Raw genomic sequence first — 22200 nt, forward strand, 5'->3', positions numbered from 1 at the left:
CCTCCCTCCCTCTCCCTCTCTCCCTCACTCCCCACCTCCACAGAGATGCTCCCTTTGCCCAGGGGCGACCACCCTGGGAGGCGTAACTGGTTCTTTGTAACTGATATTTAATACATACAAAGGCGTGTCTGTGCTTCATGAACCCCGCAGTGCTCAGCTAGAGAACAAGCCTTGGGGGCCGCCCCCTCCTCATGCCAAGTCTCGCCAAGTCGGAGTCGGGGTGCCCATCCCGGCTCCCCATCTCCCCTCAGAGGAGCCGCTCCCCTGGACTGTGGACCCGCCAGGCTCCGGCCACGGCTGGAGTCCACGCACGGGGATGGGCTCAGGCAGCACAGGCTCCCAGCTGCTGGAGTCAGGGCTTCCTAGCCACCAGGTCACGCTGCACGGTCTTCTGTGACACTGCTCTACTCAACAGTCTGACCAGGATCCATCCACGCTCCTACGCGCACTGTAGCTTATCAGATACCTCCTTCTATGAATGAGAAAGCACCTGTCACCAGGGGTGCAGGACAGGGATAGAGGTTGGAAGGGTCAGGGGAACAGAGCTGGTCCCACATCCCTGTGGGGACCATACGTGCCGGTCCCGGCTGCGGCCGGTGGGGAAGTCTTGGTGGCAGCAGGCAGAGACCTGCCCACGGAACTTCAGTGTCTGGACAGCACAGTGTCTGGGGACAGCTGTGCACCTGGCTGCACCCGGACCAGTGCCCGGGCCGGATGGCCTCTCCTCTGTCAGCATGTTTCCTCCCTGACCCCGGGTCATCCTAAGGGAGGCAGTGGGGTGCGGGCAGCTCACTTGACAGCCACCACCCTGCGAGGCAGCCCCACAGCTTCCAGACAAACCGGAGCTGGAAGCAGCACTTCTGAGCTGCAGGTGCTCTGTGTCCCCAGAAAGGGCCCACCCTCTAGCACGTCTTGTGTGAAGGGGGCACAGGCAAAAAACGTTCCCGCAGGGAGGCCCGCTCCCCTGTGTGGTCACAGAGCTGACCCTGCCGGTGCCGACGCCACTCCCCGCCGGCCCAACCGTCAGCCTCCGCGCAGCGCGGCCGGGGCCAGTCCCCTCCCTAAGTCACAGCAGCAGCGGGCTTGCACTGCGTTGAGGTTTGTGCTCTTTATGTTAGGGGGAGGGAAAAGGAGGAGATGAGTATTGTGTAACAACCGTGGACACGCATATCTTATTTAATTCCCTCAACCATCTCAGGGAGCATAGGGGTCCTCGTTTTAAAGACCACGAAGATCAAGCTGGAAGAGGCTGACCTGTCAGCCTAGGTCATGGCCTCGCCACACGCTGTCCCCCTGGCCTGCTCCCTGCGCTCACACTGGTATTAGGACCACGAGGGAGAGAGGGAGGGACGTGCCCACAGCCGGGTGGGGTGAGCCGGGCTCCTCCATAGCCCTGCGGAGCCCTGGGTCCCCGTGCGAGCGGCTCGTACGGGACCCGGGCATCCTGGGCACCTTCGGCTGTAAGTGGGAGGGCTCGGGGCACGTGGGGCCCAGGGTTTGCAGGCGCTGACGTGAGTGAGCGAGAGAAAGAGCGGACGAGCACGGAGTCGCTCACACCCATGGCTCAGACAGACCTGGAGCTCTTCTCCTAATGACGGTTTTCCACGTTCCCACTGGGCTGACCCAGCCTCGCCCGCGCGGCAGCCCCAGGGCCAGCTCCTCGGACACGCGACCCGCGCAGACCCGCGCAGAGGGCCGCGTGGTGGGACTGTGGTTCGCTGTTCTGGGATTCCTGACGGTTTTCCAACCAAGGGGCCCAGAGGGGTTGACGGCAGGCTGGGTCACGCACTGCGGTCTTAGCGTAGCGCGCGCGGCTGCTGCTCCAGCCCAGGTAGCTTCTCTCCAGGACGCAGCTCTTAACAGCAAGGATGGTAGGGTTTTGTGTGTCAACTAGATGGCAACTTTTGTTAATTTTTTAATGGAGGTACTGGACACTGGACCCAGGGCCTCGTGCAGGCTGAGCACACCCTCTACCGTTGAGCTCTACCCTCTCCCCACGTGGCAATTTTCTAAAAACCCACAATAAGCGTTTACTCCACTGACTGCGGTGCTCAGGTCAATGGATACCTGCTTCTTGGTATCTGTCAGATGCAGATGGTGTTCCGGTCTTTCTAAACGTCTCAGGCTTCGAAGGCTGACACGGGAATTTCCTCTTTAGAGAAACAACCCTGCTGTTTGGCAAGACTTACTGCCTCTCCCTGCAGGTCCCCAGGGCGGCCTGGAGATCAGATCCCACCTCCCACGGAAGGTGAGCACTGGACGGAAGCCGCCGTCCCTCACTCACCCCACCCCTGTCCACTGACCCCCGGCCCCGGGCGTCTGGTCCACGCGGCGGGTCCTGCTGGCAGAGGTCAGGGTGGAGGGCCCTGAGTGGGAGCCTCTTTCCCAGACTTTGGGCTCTTTCCTGCCCTCTCAGAAGTGGAATTTTGTTCTGTTTTAAGCAGAGGCACTGGGGAGTGAACCCAGGACCTCACGCATGCTAAGCACGCGCTCCACCCCTGAGCTGTACCCTCCCCAAGGAATTTTGTTTTATAAACGGGGAAGCCACAGCTCCCCACCCCGACCCCCTCGTCTCGGGCCAGGCTCGGGCCACCCCCTCAGTGAAGGAGGCCAGCTCTTCAGAGAGGAAAGGAAAGTCAGTTTGGAATTCTCAGCAGACATCCATTGTAAGAATGAAACAGACAATGAAAAAAAAACGCGGCTTAATTGGCCAAACATGCAGTTGTGCATTTTCATTAATTGTCTGTGGCAGGCCCAGCATTTTATGGGAACGTGAATTCCTGGGAGAAGCTCTTCCCTGAAGCTCTGGGGAGCCCAGGGCGCATGGGCCAAGGGACACCCAGCTGACCGCCGTTTAGCCTCCCACGGCGACACTGGCCTCCCCTGCGGCTGCGGCCCTGACAGAGTCTCACGGCAGAGGCACATGCTTCCCTGCTGTCCACCAAGACCATGAAGTAAGGCGAGGCCTTTTCCCTACAGTTTACCCCGAGTTTTATGCAGATCATCTGTTCTCTTTTTTTTTTTCTTAACCATTTTGAGGTTTTTTTTGGGGTTCTTAATTAGGTCTATTTATTTTAATGAAAGTACTGGGGATTGAACCCAGGACCTTGTGCACGCTAAGCACATGCCCTACCACTGAGTGCTACCCGCTTCCCCCCAACCTGCCCTCTTATTTGGCATATAGATGTTTCAAAATTGTAAATAAAATTGAATAGTGGTGCAAACAAGTGCTTCCCATCAAACAAAGATTCAGCCACACACACTTGATTCCCGAACTTTGCCCTTTCAGCTCAGAACTGCTGCCTAACTTCAGCCCAGCAGGCCGGCCAGGCCTGACAGCACCTGTGGCGTTCCCATCCAGTCCAGTTTCAGAGACAGGATGACCCACCCTGTAGAAGACGCCCCTGTTCGCCCTTGGAAGTTGCCTTCTCCGGCCCCGCCTTCCCCCCCACGTCTGGGATGCCCATTTCTGAGCCCAAAACAGCGGCTGGCCTCTGGGTGCAGACGAGTTGGCCTCGCTGCGGCCCCAGCCTGCCCAGGAGGGCAGGAGCGAGGGCTGGGTCTGTGGCCACTTTGTTCACAGGCTGGGGCTCAGGGAACCCTGTAAATCTGCGTAACTGGCAGGGCTTGACTCAGCCTCCCAGTGATGGACAGAGCCAAGTCCTCCTCACCCGTCAGCTCCAGAAATCTCCACCCTGAACTACAGAATTAACCAAATCTTGAATTCCGGTGCCTGGTCCCGGTGACAGACCCGCCTGAGGGCAGCTCCCCACCCCGGACCCAGGTCCTCCCTCTGCCTCTGCCCTGTCGGGTCCGCGCCCCCCACCCTGGCGTCTCCCCACCCCGTCCTGCTCCCCAAGGCTGCAGAGCGTCCCTACCTGAGGAGTGCACCAGGCGGAAGGGCGTCCTGACCACCGGCCGGCCGTGGGGACACTGCGCCCGGGGCCTCAGGGCTGCTATTCTCGGGCCGCGGTCCACACGCAGGGCAATTGGCCCGGCTGTCAGACCTCCTGGCAACTCAGGCTGGGGCTGCGGGGTTATCTGCAAACAGCTTCCTGTTTGAAAAATCCATCAGCTGTCCTGCTGAGGGTGGGGAGGGAGTGTGGGAACGGGACGTGTGAGATGTCAGGGCTCCCGGGTCCGTCCTGGAGACGCCCCAAAACTTCAGCCCAGACTCCCCAGTCAGCCCCTCTTTTGTCCATCTTTTTGTTCCTCTCGTTTCTTTTTTTGAAAAAATAAGCATGAGTATTGTGGAAATTCGGGAAAGCAGAAAGAAGAGTGACAATGATCGCCTGGGGTCACAGCAGACCGGGGTGGACACGGCGGACACATTTCAGTTTTCCACATGGGTTTCACTTCAAACGCATGAAGTACTCGTCTATCGCTCGTCAGGCCTGAGCCGTGGGGAGACCCCAAACCCCTCCACTCTCTGGAGTTTCACTGAAGGCCGTACATGCCAAATCCATGTGTCCGGAGGGGCTGGGCAAACCCGGCTTCCGTGTGACCTGACTTACTCAAGAGGGGGGTTTCTCTAGGAAAAAGACACGTGTAGACACTAACTGCTCTAACAAAACCCACGGAAAAGAATGGCTTCTTTATTAAAACCACCTGACCACATAAGTAAATCTGACAACGCAGGTGAAAACAGACCACTTTCTGGAAAGCACCCACTACCACCGTGCACCCAACATGAAACAGAGAATTCAGTAGCCCTGTGGCGATTCAGGGGGTTGAATTCGTAATTTTAAAACTCCCAAAAAGGAAGCCTCTAGGCCAGATGGTTTCGCAGGAGAATTCTACCAAAAGTTTAAAGAAAAATTAACACCAATTCCACACACGTCTTCCAGAAAATAAGAGGACGGAGCACTTACCAATGCGCTTTATGAAGCTGGTGTTACCCTGATACCCAAACCAGACAAGAACAGCCCCAAAAGGGAAAACCCGCAAGGAGGTAGATGGAAAACCCTTTAACAGAACACTAGCCAGGGGACCTGGGCGCTATATGAGAAGATGTGCAAGCTATGGCCAAGCTGGGAGTTTGGGGGCTGCAAAGCTGGGTCAGCACCCAAAAGTCAACCGAGGGAACCCACCACACCAACAAGGCAACAAGGAGACACCGCACGATCACACCCACTGAGGCAGGAAAGCGCCTGACAAAACTCGACCCCTCGTGACAGGAACGGAGGGGGCTGCCCCAGCTCGACAACAAGCACCCATTTTTGATATAAAAAAGTGTGTTTTTATTGGAATAAATCTGACATACAACGAGCAAGGCACACACGGGTGGACCTGCCACGGCCACAGGCGGTGACACTGGCCACAGCAGCGTTAGTCAGCGCTCTGCTACATCACACGGTCATTTCTTTTCTTGAGGTGGGAATAATTAAGATCTAGTCTCAGGAGTTTTGATGACTTTAATAAAATATTGTTGTCTATATTCGCTGGACTGTGCATCAGATCTCCAGGACTTGTTTATCTTGCGAGTTTGTTCCCTTGATCATCTCTCCTAGTCCCCAGCTCCGCCCCGACAGCCACCACGCCGCCGTCTCCAGGGGTCCGGGTTCCTAGAGCCACACGTGAGTTACATCAGACAGCACATGCCCGTCTCCGACTCATCTCGCTCAGCGTAACGACCTCGCGGTCCAGCCGCGCTGTCACAGATGGAGGGGCGGTCCTCCTCGTGGCCGAACAACCCCCGACTGCGTGCACACGGCTTTGATCTGCTCATCCTGTGACGGGCACTTGGTGTCTGCACTCGGCTACCGTGAACGAAGCTGCAGGAAACCTGGGGGGTGGGGGTCCCTGTGCCAATGCGGTTCCCCACCTTCGCGGGTGGACCCAGAAGTGGAATTGTGGGACCCTGCAGTGGCTCTGTTTTTAGTTTTTTGAGGGACCTCCACACTGTTCTCCATGGTGGCTGCCCCAGTTTACATCCCCACCAGCTGTGTTTTCTTCTTGTTACCTCTCGTCTGCTTGGTGACTGGCATCCCGGCACGTGTGAGGTGACACCTCGCCGTGGCTCTGATCTGCATGTCCCTGATGAGTGACGAAGCGGAGCCCCCCTCATGTGTTTGCAGGCCATTTGGATGTCCTTCGGGAAAATGTCTTTCTAGTCCCTCAGAGAGCGCCTATCCTTAAACACCGACACCAGCACCATCCCCAGTGAGGGCCGGTGTCTCCTGGTCAGGAGGGCCAGGAAGCACTCCTGCCTCTTACTCAGCATCACGCGGGGAGCTCCAGCCAGTGCAGAAGGCACAAAACAAAACCCACGCGGGTCAGAAAGGGGAAAGTTCAACAGCCCCTTGTGCAGACGACATGATGGTCTGCTAAGAAAACCCCAAGGAGTCTGCCAAATCTCCTAGAACCATCAGGAGGGCTCAGCAAGGTCTCAGGATACAAGATAAACACACAAAAATCAGTTTCACTTCTGCAAGTTAGCAATGAACACATGGGCATTGAAATTAAAAGCATATAATTTGCAATTGTTCAGACAAGTGAAATGCTTAGGTGTAAATCTAACAAAACATGTGCAGGACCTACATGCTGCACAAACGGAGAGACGTGCCGTGTTCACAGACGGGAAGGTTCGGCACAGTGAGGCTGTCACTTCTCCCAAATAGATCGACAAGCGTCACACAATTCCTAGGAAAGCCCCAGCAAGAATTTCTGTGGATGCAGACCCTGCTATTCTGCAGTTTGTATGAAGGACAAAGGGAACAGAATACAGCTAACATAGCTTTGAAGAAGAATGAAGTAGGAGGAATCAGTCTGCCCCATTTCAAGGCTTATTATGCAGTGTGGGGCAGGACAGAGAACCCACACAAATACAGCCAGCTGACTTTTTAAGGTTTCTTTTTATTGTGGTCAAATGCACGTAACCTTTACCCTCTTCATCACCTGAGTGTGTGCAGCTCGGTGGCACTGAAAACGTTCATAATGTCGTGCAACCATCACCACCATCCGTCCTCGTGGTTCCTCCCGCCTGGTGAAGCTGAACCCCCATCCCATTAGCCACAACTCCTCACTGCCCCAGCCTCACCCCGGCAGCCACCACCCGTCTCTCTCCACGAGTCTGAGGATTCTAAGCATCTCGTGCGAGTGGAATCACAGAGGACTTGCCTTTTTGTGACTGGCTGATCACCCTCAGACTAACGTCCTCAAGGCTCCTCCACGTTACAGCACGTGTCAGAATTCTCTTTCTCTTTAAGGCTGAGTAGTGCCTTGTGGTATGTCTGTACGATATTCTGCTCATCCATTTATCTGTTGATGGACACTTGGGTCACATCCACATTTTTACTACTGTGGACAATGCTGCTGCGAACATGGGTGTACAAATATCTCATTTCAGACCTTGCTTTTTAACTCTTGGATATAAACCCAGAAGCAGAAATGCTGGATCAGATGGTAATTCCATTTTTAAATTTTTGAGGAACTGCCAGACAGTTTTCCAAAGTGGCTGCACCTTTTTACATTCCCACCAACAACTGACGAGGGTTCCAGTTTCTACACATCCTCACCAATGTCACCGAGCAGGACGCTATGGGCCTTGCCGTGACAGACCCCTCCATGCCCTGTGCCTGCCTCTTCTTTGTAGAAAAACTTTAGCCAAAGAATAGATTTAATCAGAGAAGTGAGGAGATACCCAGAAGCAAAGGAAAATACCCAAGCAAGACAGCATAATAACCGTTTGGCCATTAAACAAAGTCAAGGACCTTCAGTTCCTCCTCAAGGGCTGGAGACGATACTCTGAGTCATGTCTTTTGAGCCCCAGCAGGTGGAGGAAGGTAACTAAACGCTGGCCGGACCGTAGCCGCCACACAACTGCTCCATCTTGTACAACTCTGAGAACGGCCTCAACGAAACGAGAACGAACTCTCCTGGACTTGAAGACTGGCTGCACTAACACAGTCAAGGTGATGCTGATCAGACCCCGCCGTGACCAACTGCAGGACGACGGTCAGAGCTGAAGGGGCTGTTCTGCACGTAGCCCCCTCCCTCGGCCTGTGCACCCCTGGGGCTCCCCTGTAAGAGCTCTTGCCTTGCGATTGGGAGGGTGCGCTGGCTTTTAGACATGAGTCCCCCTTCTCCCCAGTTGCCAGCCTCCTGAATAAAGCAACCGTTCTGTTCTGCCAACACTTGTCTCTCAAGTATTGGCTTCTGAGCAGCGAGCAGCTGGACCTGAGTTTGGTAAACGCCAACACTTGACATTTTCTGGGTCTTTTGATAGTAGCCATTCTAAAGGGTGGGTGTGCAGCGGCATCTCTTTGTAGTTTTGATCTGCGTTTCCCTGGTGACCAGGGCATCTTTTCATCTGCTAACTGGCCTGTACCCAACTGATTTCTGGCAAAGGAGCAAAAGCCATTCAACGCAAGGAGGATGGTCTTTTCAATAAATGGTGCTGGAGCCACTCAATCCCCAGAGGCAACAGGTGAACCTTGTACAAATATTAACTGAAAACAGATCACAGGCTTAAATGTAAAATGCAAAATTGTAAGACTTTTAGAAAAGAACATAGGACAAAATCTTCAGGATCCAGGGATAGGCAAATAGTTCTTAGATATAGCACCAGGAGTACAATCCAAAGACGAAGCAAAACTGACACACTGGACCTCATCAGAATTAAACCCTCTGCTCTGTGAAACCCTACTAACACGCAAAAACGGGGGAATTATTCACAAACTATAGATCTGCCAAAGGTCTTTTATTCAGAATATATAAAGGACACTCAAACCGCAACAGTAAAGTAACAAACAACCCTGCTCGAAGACGGGGAGAACGTGAAGAGCTGTTTCAACCACGAGGAGGACGCAGGGACAGAGACTAAGCATGAAGACGTGGAAAGATGCCCAGTGTCACCACCCTCCTGGGAAAGGCCGGTTAAACCCACAGGGAGGTGGGTATCACCGCACACCTCTCAGAACGGCTACAGCTAAAAATGGTGGCAAGGCCAAGTGCTGGCAACGGTGACAAGAGGCTGGACCCCCACACACACACCGCTGGTGGGACTGAAATGGTGCAGCCACTCTGGGAACAGTTGGGCTTTTTCTTAAAACACAAAACTAGCGTACAACCCGGGAGTTTCACTCGTGGGCATTTACCCCGGAACAAGACTCGCGTTCACACAGAAACCGTAACATCCACTGAGGTTTATGGCAGCTGTATCTCCTAACAACCCAGACGTCCTTCAGTGGGCAGCTGGTGAAAGACGCTCTGCTCCTGAAGCCCAGGGAGGGTGCTCGGCAGTAGGAGAACCAGCGACCGACGCGGCACCAACAGGGGGTCCCCAGGGAGTTCTGCATGGAAGAGCCAATCCCACAAAGCTCCTTGCTGTCTGATTCCAGTTATAGAATGGAACCGAAATGACCAGACTACCAAATGCACAGACCAGTGGTCGCCAGGGTTACGGAGGTGGGCGTGGCTGTGGAAGAGGGACGTGAAGTCCGTGCCCTGCTGGTGACGTGGGCTCTTCTCACAAGACCTGTCCCACTGGGCCCTCTGGTTTAGCGCTCACAGTCGCACGTGAGCCTACGATTACCTCAGCGTGAAAGGCTTCACTTACAAAAAGCTGCCTTCTTTCTTTTGTTCTGTATTATCTGGCTGCATCTACTGTTACTGCTTCCTCCCTTGAAAATGCTCTTCTGTAGAAAGACTGGAAGACAGCTCAGTGTTTTCCCTAGCATGGTTATTGGAATTTTTGATCTTTGGCAGCTTTTAAGACATTAATTTCAGCTTCCTAACCCCACATGGCTGTCATGCACATCTTCAGGGCTTGGAGGAAGCGCCATCAGATTTCTCATATAAGGTGTTCACGTTCAGGCATTTCAAGTTTGCTCATTTTGTGCAGACTTTCTGAATTTGACTTTCTGAATTGACCGCCCCACTGTCAAGTCTAACAGATGAGCTCTCGGTACATGGAAATCACAGTGAACCTCTGAAACCAACAAGTCCAAAATAATGCAATCCCAGCTCAACTTCAGCCTTTCCCCCACTCCCCACCAGGGGGCGTTTGGTGGTGTTCTGGGGACATGCTTAGCGTGCACCCTGCGGAGGGGGAGGGGCACTGCGTGCTGCTGACCACCCGGCAATGCACAGCACAGTCTCCACCACGAAGACTAACCAAGCTCCAAATGCCAAGAGTGCCGAGGTGGGAATCCGCGGGCAGATCCCAGAGACGCCCACGGCCATTGGGGCACCCCAGCAGGACTGGATGGCAGTCATGACTGCACACCCTTTGCTCAGCCGCACGTAACTGAAACCGGGGTGAAGGCTCAGCGCCCCACTCCGGGTGCTGGCTAGGACCACTGTCACCCCTAACTTAGTCCTCACAACCACCCCTCAGGCAAGGCGTCATCTCCGTTTCAGAGCTCGGGAGACAGGGCAGAGAATCAGGTCACCTGCCCAAGATCACAGTCACTGGGGACGTGCCCAGCAGGAACCCCCGCCACACCCTAGCTGTGCCGCCCAGACCACGTGGAGCAGCAGATGGAAAATGGGACGGGGGGTGTACCCAGCCTTTGTTTTTGAGTCCTGAAATGTTAAGCACCTTTTATAAAAAGTGCCAATGACCTGGGGAGAGGGGATAGCTTGGTGGTAGAGTGACAGCTTAGCATGCATGAGGTCCTGGGTTCAATCCCCAGTCCCTCCGTTTAAATAAATAAACCCAATTGCCTCCCCTCCAACCACTGCCCCTCAAAACCAAAAACAAAACGAGACCAAAAAAACAAACAAAAATGCCAAAGAACAGAAATAAAGTGCCAGTAATCTAAGAATTACTCTCAGGTACAAATGTAAGTGATAATATTATACTAACTTGCCTATTTCAAGTAGATTATAAATTAGAACGTTTTTAGATTCTAAATCACGTTTACACCTGTCTTACAAACAGGTACCAAAAAGCCATCAGAAGCCCTAGGGACCTCCCTCCAGGCCTTCCCCGTCTTCCTTTCTCCCCTTCCCCTCGGCTGCTTCTTGAAAGCACAGAAGTCACGGCCCTGAGAACAGGCTTTTCCTTCACAAACCCTGAACTTCAAATGACCTGGCGGCCTCCGGCGGGTCAGCACAGGAGTCTGGCCAGCCTCCCAGTTACTGTTTACACTTCTCAGACCTCGCCGAGAAATCTGGACACGAGCCGCGTCAAGCCCTTGTGTCTCCGGACGGAAATTGTCACCGAGGTCACACTGCCCGAGGCTGCACCCCTGGGACAGCTGTCCACGCAGACGTTAACCTCGGCCGCATTCCTCCAGAGCCCCCGAGCGCGCAGAGCGACTCCAGCCTCCCTCCCCAGCAGTGCGGGACCCTCGCATCCCGTCCTCTCAGCCTGCTCGGGACACAGAACTCACGAGGCCCGGAGGCTCTCAGATCTGGAGCACACGGCGCCCCTGGTGACGAGATGGGTTCACCCTTAGAGACACCATGATGTCGCAGTACCTAGCGACGCTCCGTCACCAGAGGTCAGAGGAGCTAACACGGGGGCTGGCTCTCAACATCGGCTGGAGGCTGACACCCGCGGCAGCCCGCCGGCCCCGGGAGCTCCGATCTGGAGGCTGGTGGACCCGGCGTTCTCACCGTCCCGCTCCTGGGCTTGCGGCCGCTGGGGCGGACCACTCGGGGAGGCGCCGCCCGGCCCCCAGCTCGCGCCCACCAGACCGCACGTCCTGCTCCAGCAAGGAACCTGAGGCTCAAAGTCAACGAGGGAAAGGCCTGCGGGGTGTGGCAGGGGTCACAGGGGTCCCCGGGTCCAGGGCGGGGGGCCCCGCGAGGATGGGAGGAGCAGCAAGGGCAGCTGTGAAAGCAGTAAATCACCCGGGGCCCCGGGGAGGAGCGGCCCCTCCCAACCCACCCCTCAGACAAGCCTGCGCCACGTGTGGGGTGAACAGGCAAAGGGACGCGTGGAAATGGGCTGTCCACACACACTGCAGCATTTAGAAGTCGACGTCGCATTGTTCTGTAAGACTGTCATTTTTGTGTCTGCCTCAGCTACTGGGCATCCAGGACCCTGGGCAGAGGGTGCAACTACCACAGGAGCTGGCCCGGAGCCTCAGACACCCCTTTACAAGCCTCAGTAGCTGAGTCGCGCCCTCATCTTCATCGGGTGCTGCCTCCGCATCACATCCGGGCTGAACCTGACAGCAAGGACCACAGCTGGAGACCCGCGGGCCAGCTGCGACATCAGCGGTCCACCCACACCGAAGCCATCAACACAAGCCCCAAGGACACCCAGTAAAAACCGGGAACTGAGGAAGGCGTTTCAGCTACGGCTGTCACGGGTCACGTCCTTTCTGAAATCCATCACAAACACAGCAATCAAACCTCTCCCTTCCCCTACGGTCCTTGCGGCCCGGCCACCTCATGGGACCACCTAACTGAAGCCATCATGGATTTGAAGAGCGTATTTCATTCAGCCACCTGCTGTTATCAAAGGCACCGAGGCCCAGGGAAGTTAAGGCTCCAGGAGAGCCACACAGCATGAAATGAAAAGAGCAACCAATTGCAAACAGCAGTGAGATTCAGAATTTCCTATTACCCTCACCCACTTAAGAGCTTCGGACTTGGCTTTTATCTTCTAGCTCTCCTGTTATCTTTGAGATCTTCTCAAGACGTTAATGACCGTTCTCTGTAACCAGTTCGCTTTCCAAGGACAAGATCATTCACTCAGCAGCAAGTCAGCAAGTTTCACCACGTGCCAGGCACCCTGCGGGCCACACCCCTCCTGACAGGGGCTGGGGAGGACTGATTCACTGTGACCTGCAGCAGGAGGACGAGGCTACACATTTCACAAATGAGCAAACAGGTCCAGAGCAATGGGTGACCCCTCCAAGGGCACAGCCCCAGGGCAGGGTGAGTCAGACCACAGGCCCACCTTCCCGAGTCCTAGGTTCGGACCCTCAGCGCAGGCTGAAGCATGACTGGTGGTCGGCACTGCTTCAAGGCTGTAACTGGATCACCTGGGGTACTCCAGGCTTGCAAAACGCCGCCGGTCAGGACTAAGAAGAGCAGGACAACTCTTCATGGGGCGCGCTGCGCCCTGTCAGACAGCTCCTCCAGCACCGGCAGGACGCCGAGTAACCGGGGCCGTCTCTAGCACCCGAGACGTCTCTGTTTTCACAGACTGGGACTGTTCTGCAGTTACACATTTTCATGACCACCAAGTCTAATGCCTATTTTGGAGATCGGACATACATCTCAGTGCCTCGAAGATCTCAGTTCTCCTACTCGGGAAATTTGCAACTTCAGTTTGTTTCACCGTGACATTGCGCCAAGCAGGAATCAAAGGCCGGACTAGTGTCACTACAAGGGGAAGGATGGACTCTCCATGACAAACGCATACACATTCATCCCTGCAGGTGTGAGATCTAACCTTTAAAACATGTTCTGACGATATTAAGATTCTCTGTTGACACCAAACCTACTGAGGTAAACTGTGATGTGCTGAGCACACCGGCCCCACTGTGGGCGTGCCATCCCCAGGGTGTGTGGCGACCACAGAACGCACAGAACCCAGCACCACACAAAACAGGAAGTTCAGGTAAGAACAGCTGTGGTACATGAACATTTTTGCTCCCCAAACACAACTGTTAGGGAAAGTAATGTGATTGACTCGATTTTAAAACCTTGCTTTAGAATTTTGATACAGCAACTTACAAGCTGTTAATTTAGACACTGATTTTAGTAATTATCAGTCAGAAGATTCTATGATGTCTAGAAGCCGTCCCCAAAACCTGCAGTGAAAAAGGCAGGAACACACAAGACAAGGTTATTGTTCACACAGCCGCCTCGCCGCACCCCCGCGGCGCCTGAGTTGGGGACAAGGCCGCCGGGAAGCGTCTCAGGCTCTAGGACAGAAACGGAAGCATGTCCCTGGCTACACTTCCTATTCAGCAACTGTGCACTTTTGTTGAAGCTCAACCAAAATTTTCCCACCTTCCCTAGTTTTCTGGCAATCTTTGTTCCTGCGAAGAGATTTGAGAGCTATTGCATATTTAAATTTCTACCAGATGAATTCAAAGTCGACTGAGACTAAGTTTGAAACGGGCGAGACCACGCTCTTCCCAAGGTTCGCAGTGCGCAGACGTCTCCTGACACACCGCTCGGACCTAAAAGGAAAATGCTTCCCAATGGCCATCTTAGAACATGCTCTTGGGAGACACAAACTAGTCTTCAAAACCAATGGTTTTCTCAGTTAAAATTTCTTTTCTTGGAAACAAAATTTTTGTTTTAATGTCTATCTACTAAGCATACTCCTGATAGCTGCCTGGCATCACAGAAAACTCAACAAATTCAGAGTATTATCTGCAAGAAAAATGCCCAGCGTTCTCAAATGCCTGTGTGTGCATTTCCCAGACCAACCAGTCAGCTGGGAACAGAGCAAGTTTCAGCGTCACTCCCTACCTCATCCAAGGACTCCACCACTTAATACAACTCAGAACTGAGAACTTACAACTGCAGTATTTTGTAAGACGGAAAAAAACCAAACACCCAGACTGAATGAAAATTTCTGGCCACTTCTTTAGAAATGAGTATCTGTTGTTTAAGAGATGAAATTCAAAGCAACGAAGTTCACTTTACAGACAAGAATCTCAGACTGCAGGCACCCGCGTCCTGTTCCCCAGCCTGCGCAGGAAACTGCTGGTAACACGGACGACTGTGTACCCACGACTCTGACATTTTGAAAAACATACCTAAAACAGAGCATTGGGAATACTATTTTATTTAGTCATTTTTGTTTACAACTGAAACTCTGGAAATTCAAAATTAACATCCTTGCCCGTGAGCTTCTTATAGACACCAGAAAATGTTTCAACCTACGAGAAAAGAAAGAATTCATCACAAAACTTTTCAATACACTTTCGTCTTAAAGCCTAATGATTCCGTGAAGCCGCGCCCTGTGGTTTTTCTCCTCAGCAACTAGGCACTGAGGAGGGCTTCGCGGACATGCCCTCTGCACTCCCAAGTGGATACGCGCTCACCTCCTGTCGTGGGACAGGGCTCTGCACCCGAGGGCCGCACTCCTCCAGGCCCCCGGGGCTGTCCACATTGGCTCTGCTTTAGCAGGAGTGAAGCGACACTTCCCTCCCGACTCTAACACCGGCCCCACCACACGCAGACACTGCCCCACTACCAGTCACTCCACGGAATGACATGACTTCCATTTCTCCTAATAACCTAAAAGGTAGTGAATTCCAATTTTTAAAACATCTCCCAATTTAAAACCTGACACATAATCCAAAGGGAAGTGGGTACAGATGAAAAAAGCCGGCCCCACGCGTTCGCCAAGACCGGTTCTGGCACCACCCAGACACGGGTGAGGCCGCCCCGCACCGAGCCCGTGCCTGGACCTCTCCGCGGCAGGGCGGGCCTGGTACCTTGTGCTCCACGTTGTTCTGCTGCGCTTTGTCCAAGTGCACCTTTATGAGCCGGCTGCCGTCCAGCTTCACGCGGATCCTCTTGCCCACTATTTCACTCGGGAAGACCAGGTCCTCCAGGATGGCGTCATGCACGGCCGTCAGCGTGCGGCTAAGGGAACACGGTGACACAAGTCAGAAACCTAGCAGGGTCTGACCTCTTGTGAGCCCCCAGGGCACCTCACGGAGCCAAAGGTAAATGGCCAATTCCAGGTTCCTGAGACCAAACTCACACCAGTTTTCAAATAAACTGCTTGTATTTGATGTATCTTATTAGGGCCATGGCCAGAGCAGACCAGGCTGACAAACACCCTGTTACTTTGTTTCAGGGGCCCAGTGTGCTTTACACGTGATGCTTCATCAACTGCACACACACAAGCTGTTATGAGTGATTATCCCCAGGGAGCGCGAGGCTGACGAGGACTCGTATCATGTCTGTAGGTTTACTTTCACTTGTAAGATTTCTCCCCTGAATCACTGCAGTGACCGCTCTGCTCCTCTTGCTCACGTGCAAAACACCTCCCTCCAATGCTGTCAGGTAACTACTGACATCACAGCACACCCGACCTACCGGGACCCTGTGAGGACTCTCCGTGGCCTCAAAGGTGCGCAGGAACTCCTCCTGGTTTCCTTACGATCAAGTGATGTTCCATCTCAAAGACAGCAGCGCAGGGACAGTGGCCCCCGTCACACACACCGCGACGGGGCCGTGCTCCTCTGAGCAGCGCTTCACGCTCACAACCCCTCTGGCTGCCTGACAACAGCTCAGCGATTCCCGAGTTTTAGGGCCCTGGCTCTGTACTACGGGACGTCAGGAATGAGTGAAAGGAGAGCGTTCTCACCGTCAACATTTACACAGCTACTTCCTATTTGGGAATCTGTCCAGGACACTAGGTCCCACTCATTCCTACTTCCTGTCGGCAGCTCCCACACACACAACAGGGGCTCTCAAATGACCGCAAAGGTCTCACTGCTCCACGGGGACAGCAACTCCAGGGACACCCACTTCCCAAAGCAAATGAGGCAGACGGCCCACGGGTCAATCACTGCTGACCGGTGACCAAGCCCGAACTCCTGCACACACATGGGAACCTGTTCACTTCTTCCTTCAAAACATAAACCAGAATGGAACCCAAGCTAGTCTTGGAGTCAGACTCCAACCCTGTCTAAAATCTTAAGGGGGAGCAGTGGGCAGTGCAACCTCAATAATCACACACCACAGGGATTGATCTGCTTCGAAGAAAAAACTGAAACACTGTTACAGAGCAAAAGTCAAGGAAAACGAGTCTCAGCATGTAATCTGTGCAGAAGAGAACTCCTGAAGGACAATGAATCAGAAGGCAGGAAACCAGACTGGAAAGGGGGGATCACTCTGGCCTCCCAACCAGGTCCCAGCGCAGGGGAACGAGGCCTCCAGTGCCCAGACCAGGTCACCAGGAACAGGAGAGGCCACCTCCTGAGAAGCGCGCAGGCACAGGTTCGGGATAGAGGAGAATTTACGGTGTAGATCTGGGAGTGCCTGCGTTTGGTGCAAAGCCAAGGGTCTGCTTTGTACTAACACAGGTTGTCAGCACTGAGGTCACAAAACCACTTTTTAAGTGTCATGATTAACAAAACACTCTTGAATGTCCCCTATACTTAATCTCTTGCCAACTATCCAAAATGGCCAAAAAAAAAAACCCTAAATTTTTATGCTATTCCAGCTGCCCTTAGAACAAGCTCAGAGTCTGACCGCATCATCCAAGCTCCAGTAAACCTGGCACCTGCCTCCCTGTCCCCCCCCACGATGTGGTTCAGCAACATCTTCCCACAACACTACTTCCTGTTTTCCAGAAGTTTTAGAAACAGGATTGAGTTGTGAAACCAGACTTCAAAAAAACACCAGAAAACCCAGATAAGAGAGCTAACTTCCAAAAGCTGAGTTCACGCAAGATAACCTGCAAGTCACAGGACACCTCCCGCCACCATCCGCCCCTGCAGTGGCACCGTCACCCTGAGACAGCAACAGGGAAATCTACACTTTTCAGCCGTAATTCACAGCAAAACTAAAAAGTGAAGACAACACACGCCAGGCCACCCGCACACCCGGAGTCACTGTTCCTGCCCTTTCCCCAAAGAACCAGAGGGAAGTCTCACCCTTTCTGATAGCAGTAACCTACCACCACCTGTGTGGGTGCGTATGCTTCTTACCTCCAGAGTTAACTTTAAAACATCTCACATGTTATCACAGAAGAAACCAAAAGTTACTCGCTAAAAATTCCCATGTGAATGGCTTTCCCAAATTATCAATGTTTAACTTCAGACACCTACTGCACCTCTTACTATAAACCCATGCAAGTCAACAAATGCTAACGGTACACACGTTCTCGGTGCTGGTAAAACTCACCTCCTGGGACGCTTTTGCTTATTTTTGGTTCGGCTTTTTCGAGTTGGCTTAGGCAGGATTCTCCTCTGTAAGATAAAAAATTACCATGCAACCCAATTAAAAAAAAAGGGAAAGACCTTAAGTTGGCAGACTAGGAACTGTCAAACTCCTTTAAAAGCTGAAAGACTTAGCAGCTGGGTAAATTCAAAGTTCATTAAAGCCAAACCACCCAGACCAGACAAGTTACCGAGAAATCCTCGGAAGTACATCCTGGTCCTCACTAATTCATTCGGAATCCACGGCTTATATTACAATGAACTGGAAAAAACCCGCTGTTTCACGACTGGCTGACCTCCCAGGTATCACACACACGTTTCATCTGGCCACACCCACTGCAGGTACTACCCCGGAACACCATCCCTTGGACTCATCAGCCCGACACTTAATTCCCACACGTCTGTTTGCACGACGGCCACGGAACTTTACAAAACCTGACCATTTCCCCCTTTTTCTGCGAACTATTCCTTAGCGTCTCCTCCGCCTGAAACCTGCACCTGACCCAGCGGGGCAGTGCGCCCCCTCCTCCCCACGCCGCGAGCCCCCTGCCACCCAGAGCGGTCTCCTCGCGCCCGGGGAAGGGTCGTTCTCACCGCTTAGTCCCAACTCACGCCCTTTCAACGGAGCCCACAAGGCAGATACCTGAGCGATGAACACGACGTGCTTCCCGCTGAACTTTTTCTCCAACTCGCGCACCAGCCGGACCTGGATTTTCTGGAAAGATTTCAGTTGAGGGACCGGGACGAAGATTATGATAGCTTTCCGACCACCGCCAACTTCAATTTCCTGCGGAAAAGCGAGACCCACGCTCATCCTGGTCCACAGCGCTCCTCCTCCCGGCACGCGCGGCAGTGAGCGGCCGCTCCGCGCGGACACGCGGGGGCCGGGGGCGCCGGGGAGCGCGCGGAAACAGGACCCCTCCACGGGGCCCGGCTCACCTTGGCCGCCGTGATGTTCAGCTCCCGCAGCTGCGCCTTGAGGTCCGAGTTCATCTCCAGCTCCAGGAGGGCCTGCGGGAGGAGGCGGCGGCGGGTCAGCGCCGGCCGGGCCCGGCTCCAGAACGCGGACCCGGACCGGGATCTGGACCCCGGACACCCCCGCCCCCACCCCAGGACACGCGGAGGGACACGCCACCCGGCCGGCCTGCTCTCCTCACCTGGGAGATGCCGGACTCGAATTCGTCTGGCTTCTCGCCATTGGGCTTCACGATCTTCGCGCTGGAGCTGAACATGGCCTCGACCTGGAAGCACAGACGCCGCAGGCTGAGCGGCGCGACCCGAGCCCGCGGCCCCCGCCCGCCCGCCCGCCCTCCCGCCAGCGCAGCCCGGCCCGGCCCCGGCCCAGCCCTCCCCGCACAAGCCATCGGGGGCCGCGGGCCAGGTAATCGGGCGCATCCCCCATCGCGGACCCCAGACGGGCGGCCCTCAGAGCCGGCAGACGGACACGGTAACGGCGGGACACAAACCTTTGCGGGGCAGGCAGCACTAGCTGCCTCGGCCGACACTTGTGAAAAGGCCGAGGTCTCGCGAGAGCTCGTTAAATCCCGGCGGCAGAGGGGAAGAGGCGGGAATAGCGCGAGAAGAGAAGCCGGAAGAACCTCTGAGAAACGGTGGAAGCCTAGAGAGTCCCAGGAAGAGGCTCCGGGGGACCGGTCCGTCGGTAACGCTGTCCCGTCCTGGGAGCTTCGTCTACTGTGCCGTTGGCAGGAGTTCCTGTCAGGGCTCCCGGGGCTCCCGGCGGGAGCCGGGTGGCCGGGCCGGGTTGTGGGCGGGAGACCTGGGCCCAAGAAAAGCAATATGAGGCCCCCGGAAGATAGGACGTTTAAGAAAGGCTGACTTAAGACGAGCAAGCTCACGCCTCCGCTGAAGCCGAGAAAAGGGATCAGGGACTCGGATTCCAGTTCAGCCTGCGGAGACCCAGCTGAGACAGATGGTCGTGAACGCTCGTCGGGAACCGAGTGCTTGACGAGCAGTGTGGCTTTCAGGCCCCGTAGCTCCCTTATCCATCGCTCGGTGCGGCCCACGATTCTGAGACGTCCGCCGACGCCTGTCGTGGGGCTCAGGCGCGGCCCCCGGAGGAGCCGCCCAAGTGGTGGGGACCCCGGCGCCCTCGCAGGGAGGCCCGGAGAGGCGGGAACCGAGCTGGACGCTGGGCTTGGTGGAGGTGTGGTGAAAGGTTGGGGTGGGGGGACCAAGAAGTCAACCAAGAAGCAGCTCCTGGGAAAGTGCGCGCCAGTCCGCTGACGCTTGGAACGCGTGTAACAGGACTCCCGGCCTGGAGAGGAGCCGGCAGTGCGGCTCAGACGGCTCGCGTTGTGTGCCAGCGCTGCACCGGTTGCGACTTGCAAGTGAAGCCCTCTGGGTCCTCGCCCTCCGTGACGAACAGTACGACTAAATGTTTCACGGCGAATTGTAGTAACACATAGCAGCAAAATGAGTAAGGGGCAAGGATTCATGCTCTGAGAAGTCAGGGGATTCCTTGGAAGAGATGTGATTAACCTGAGATGTGGAAGAGTCGTAGGCACTGATCACCAGGGAGAAGGGCTTCTCAGGCACAGGAAGCAACTTGTGCTGAGGCTTCAAGTTCCTCCTGTGTCAGATTTAACAGTGGTTATGGACATGAGCCAGGCACCTTGAAAAATGCTGAAATTGTTACCTAGGTGATCGCCAAGATTTCCAACCACCTTTACTAAGTTAAGATTGTGTTCATCTTAGACTTTTAAAGCTATATTTCCTTTTCTAATAATTTTTTAAGGCAACTGACTCCTTGGAAAATTGAGTCAACTTGGAACTTACTCAAGAAAGAAAACGTAGCTGCATGTATAAGCACCTCGGGGCAGTCGTTCTGAAGCCCCGATGGACCAGTTCCATTTCCTTACTCCACCTGCCTTTTCAGCGTGGCATCCGTGTCCGCCAGTCCGCTGAAGAGGCGGAACTCCAGAAGTCCACTCAATGAAGTTCTTTGTGGCTTCCCGAGCTTTGTGGAAAGGTCTGGGGAGAAGGGACTTCCTCGCCTTGTTCCCCCATCTCAGGGGCAGAGCATTGTCTTTCATCAGTAACTGTGATGGTAGCATCAGGGTTTTGTAGATGTTCTTTATCAAGTTGAGGAAGCTTCCCTCTATCCCTGTTTTCCTGAGAGTTTTTATCATAAATGGGATTATGTCAAGTGCAGTTTTTGCCTCTGTTACTATAATCCTGTGAGTTTTTCTTGGCATGCCAATGTAGTGGTCTGCATTCATTGACTGGCAAAGGACAATACATGAATACAGACAGTTTTGCCCAAAAATCCTCTCTAACTTATGGGACAAACTCAGGTTTTACATATATATTTCTATGTTGTATCCTTATTTTTGTTACAGAACTCCAAATTCGAAGACTTTGGATAAACATACATTCCTTTAATGCTAATCAAATTGAAACTGCCTAAAGTCACTTAGGAACGTTATAAAATATAATCAGCGTATTTAAAAATAAACAGAATTATTTTTTTAAATGATTGGGAAATATGTCAGATATTATACTGTTAAACCATCTCCAGAATTTCTAATGGAGAATTTCCCACAGGTTTATATTATTTTTGGCTGTCTGAATCCTGCTAGAACCATTTCATGAAAGACAACAATATTTATACGTAAGTTATAACACAATGTAATTGCAGTACATTGGAATTTCAATCCCATGTTTTGTGCTTGCTTCAGCAGCACATATACTAAAACTGGAGTGATACAGAGAAGATTAGCATGGCCTCTGCCCAAGGGTGACATGCAAATTCGTGAGGTGTTCCATATTCTTTCTTAAATCCCATGTGTCACATCACAATTATACAAATCTTCAACTGTTTAACGAAGAAATCAAAAGGCTTCCCTGAAGTCAAACATGTCATGTACCAAATTCCCATCTGCTCATTCTTCATTTGTCATATGGACAAGGAATTCGCCTACCCTATCAGAACAGAGGATGTCAAGGCCGTCAAGCCATCTGCCTCTGCAGCCACCCACAGTGGTGCCCCTGAGAGGACGCAGGACAGAGAAAACAGGATACTGGCCCTAGATAGTTAAGGTGCCCATCACAGGAAAGATTTCATTAAGCCCAGATTCTTGATTCCCATTAATAAAGCACTAAATTCATTCATTTGAGATATCTGGTTTTCTTTAACAGTAACCTTCTGATGTTCTGACTACCTGATTTTTTTTGGCAAGAACTCCTGTATGTCCTGGCTCCTTCCTTACCTCTTCAGAACAGTCTCTCAGAGCGATCTGGGAGCCTGTCTTTCAGGGTTAAGTCCCCAGTGTGTCCACCAAGTAAAACGTAAGTCTCTACTTTTAGGTTGGGCATTTTTTTTCAATCAATCACTAAAACACAAAATCACATTCTTTAA

The 22200-nt window shown here is 53.4% G+C and overlaps 1 protein-coding gene, 1 long non-coding RNA gene and 1 other non-coding gene across 3 annotated transcripts; 2 read left to right on the top strand and 1 right to left on the bottom strand.

The window, feature by feature from the left end:
• Positions 1 to 14691: 14691 nt before the first annotated feature.
• Positions 14692 to 19426, bottom strand: RPS7 (ribosomal protein S7). Its single transcript, XM_072938263.1, has 7 exons — positions 19289 to 19426; positions 18980 to 19063; positions 18762 to 18833; positions 18466 to 18609; positions 17788 to 17852; positions 15363 to 15513; positions 14692 to 14801 (listed from the first exon to the last, which is right to left on the bottom strand). Exons 2-7 carry the CDS (start codon positions 19052 to 19054, stop codon positions 14724 to 14726), a joined length of 585 nt encoding a protein of 194 aa, XP_072794364.1. The 5' UTR covers positions 19055 to 19063; positions 19289 to 19426; the 3' UTR covers positions 14692 to 14723.
• Positions 19327 to 22147, top strand: LOC140685799 (uncharacterized). Its single transcript, XR_012059257.1, has 2 exons — positions 19327 to 20877; positions 21387 to 22147. It is a non-coding gene; the product is annotated as an uncharacterized lncRNA (long non-coding RNA).
• LOC116283534 (U6 spliceosomal RNA) lies at positions 21508 to 21614 on the top strand. The gene has a single exon (XR_004193168.1). It is a non-coding gene; the product is annotated as a U6 spliceosomal RNA (small nuclear RNA).
• Positions 22148 to 22200: the final 53 nt, after the last annotated feature.

This window comes from Vicugna pacos, chromosome 15, assembly GCF_048564905.1.
Source record: "Vicugna pacos chromosome 15, VicPac4, whole genome shotgun sequence".
In the NCBI taxonomy this organism is placed as follows: Eukaryota; Metazoa; Chordata; class Mammalia; order Artiodactyla; family Camelidae; genus Vicugna; species Vicugna pacos.

What these genes read in the sequence shown, in the direction of transcription:
- RPS7 (XM_072938263.1), bottom strand. Translation starts at nt 19,054, where the DNA reads ATGTTCAGCTCCAGCGCGAAGATCGTGAAGCCCAATGGCGAGAAGCCA. An exon ending in ACGTCGTGTTCATCGCTCAG is followed by an intron (nt 17,853 to 18,465) that starts GTATCTGCCTTG and finishes TTTATCTTACAG; the next exon opens with AGGAGAATCCTGCCTAAGCC. An exon ending in AAGCAAAAGCGTCCCAGGAG is followed by an intron (nt 15,514 to 17,787) that starts GTGAGTTTTACC and finishes GTGTTCCCTTAG; the next exon opens with CCGCACGCTGACGGCCGTGC.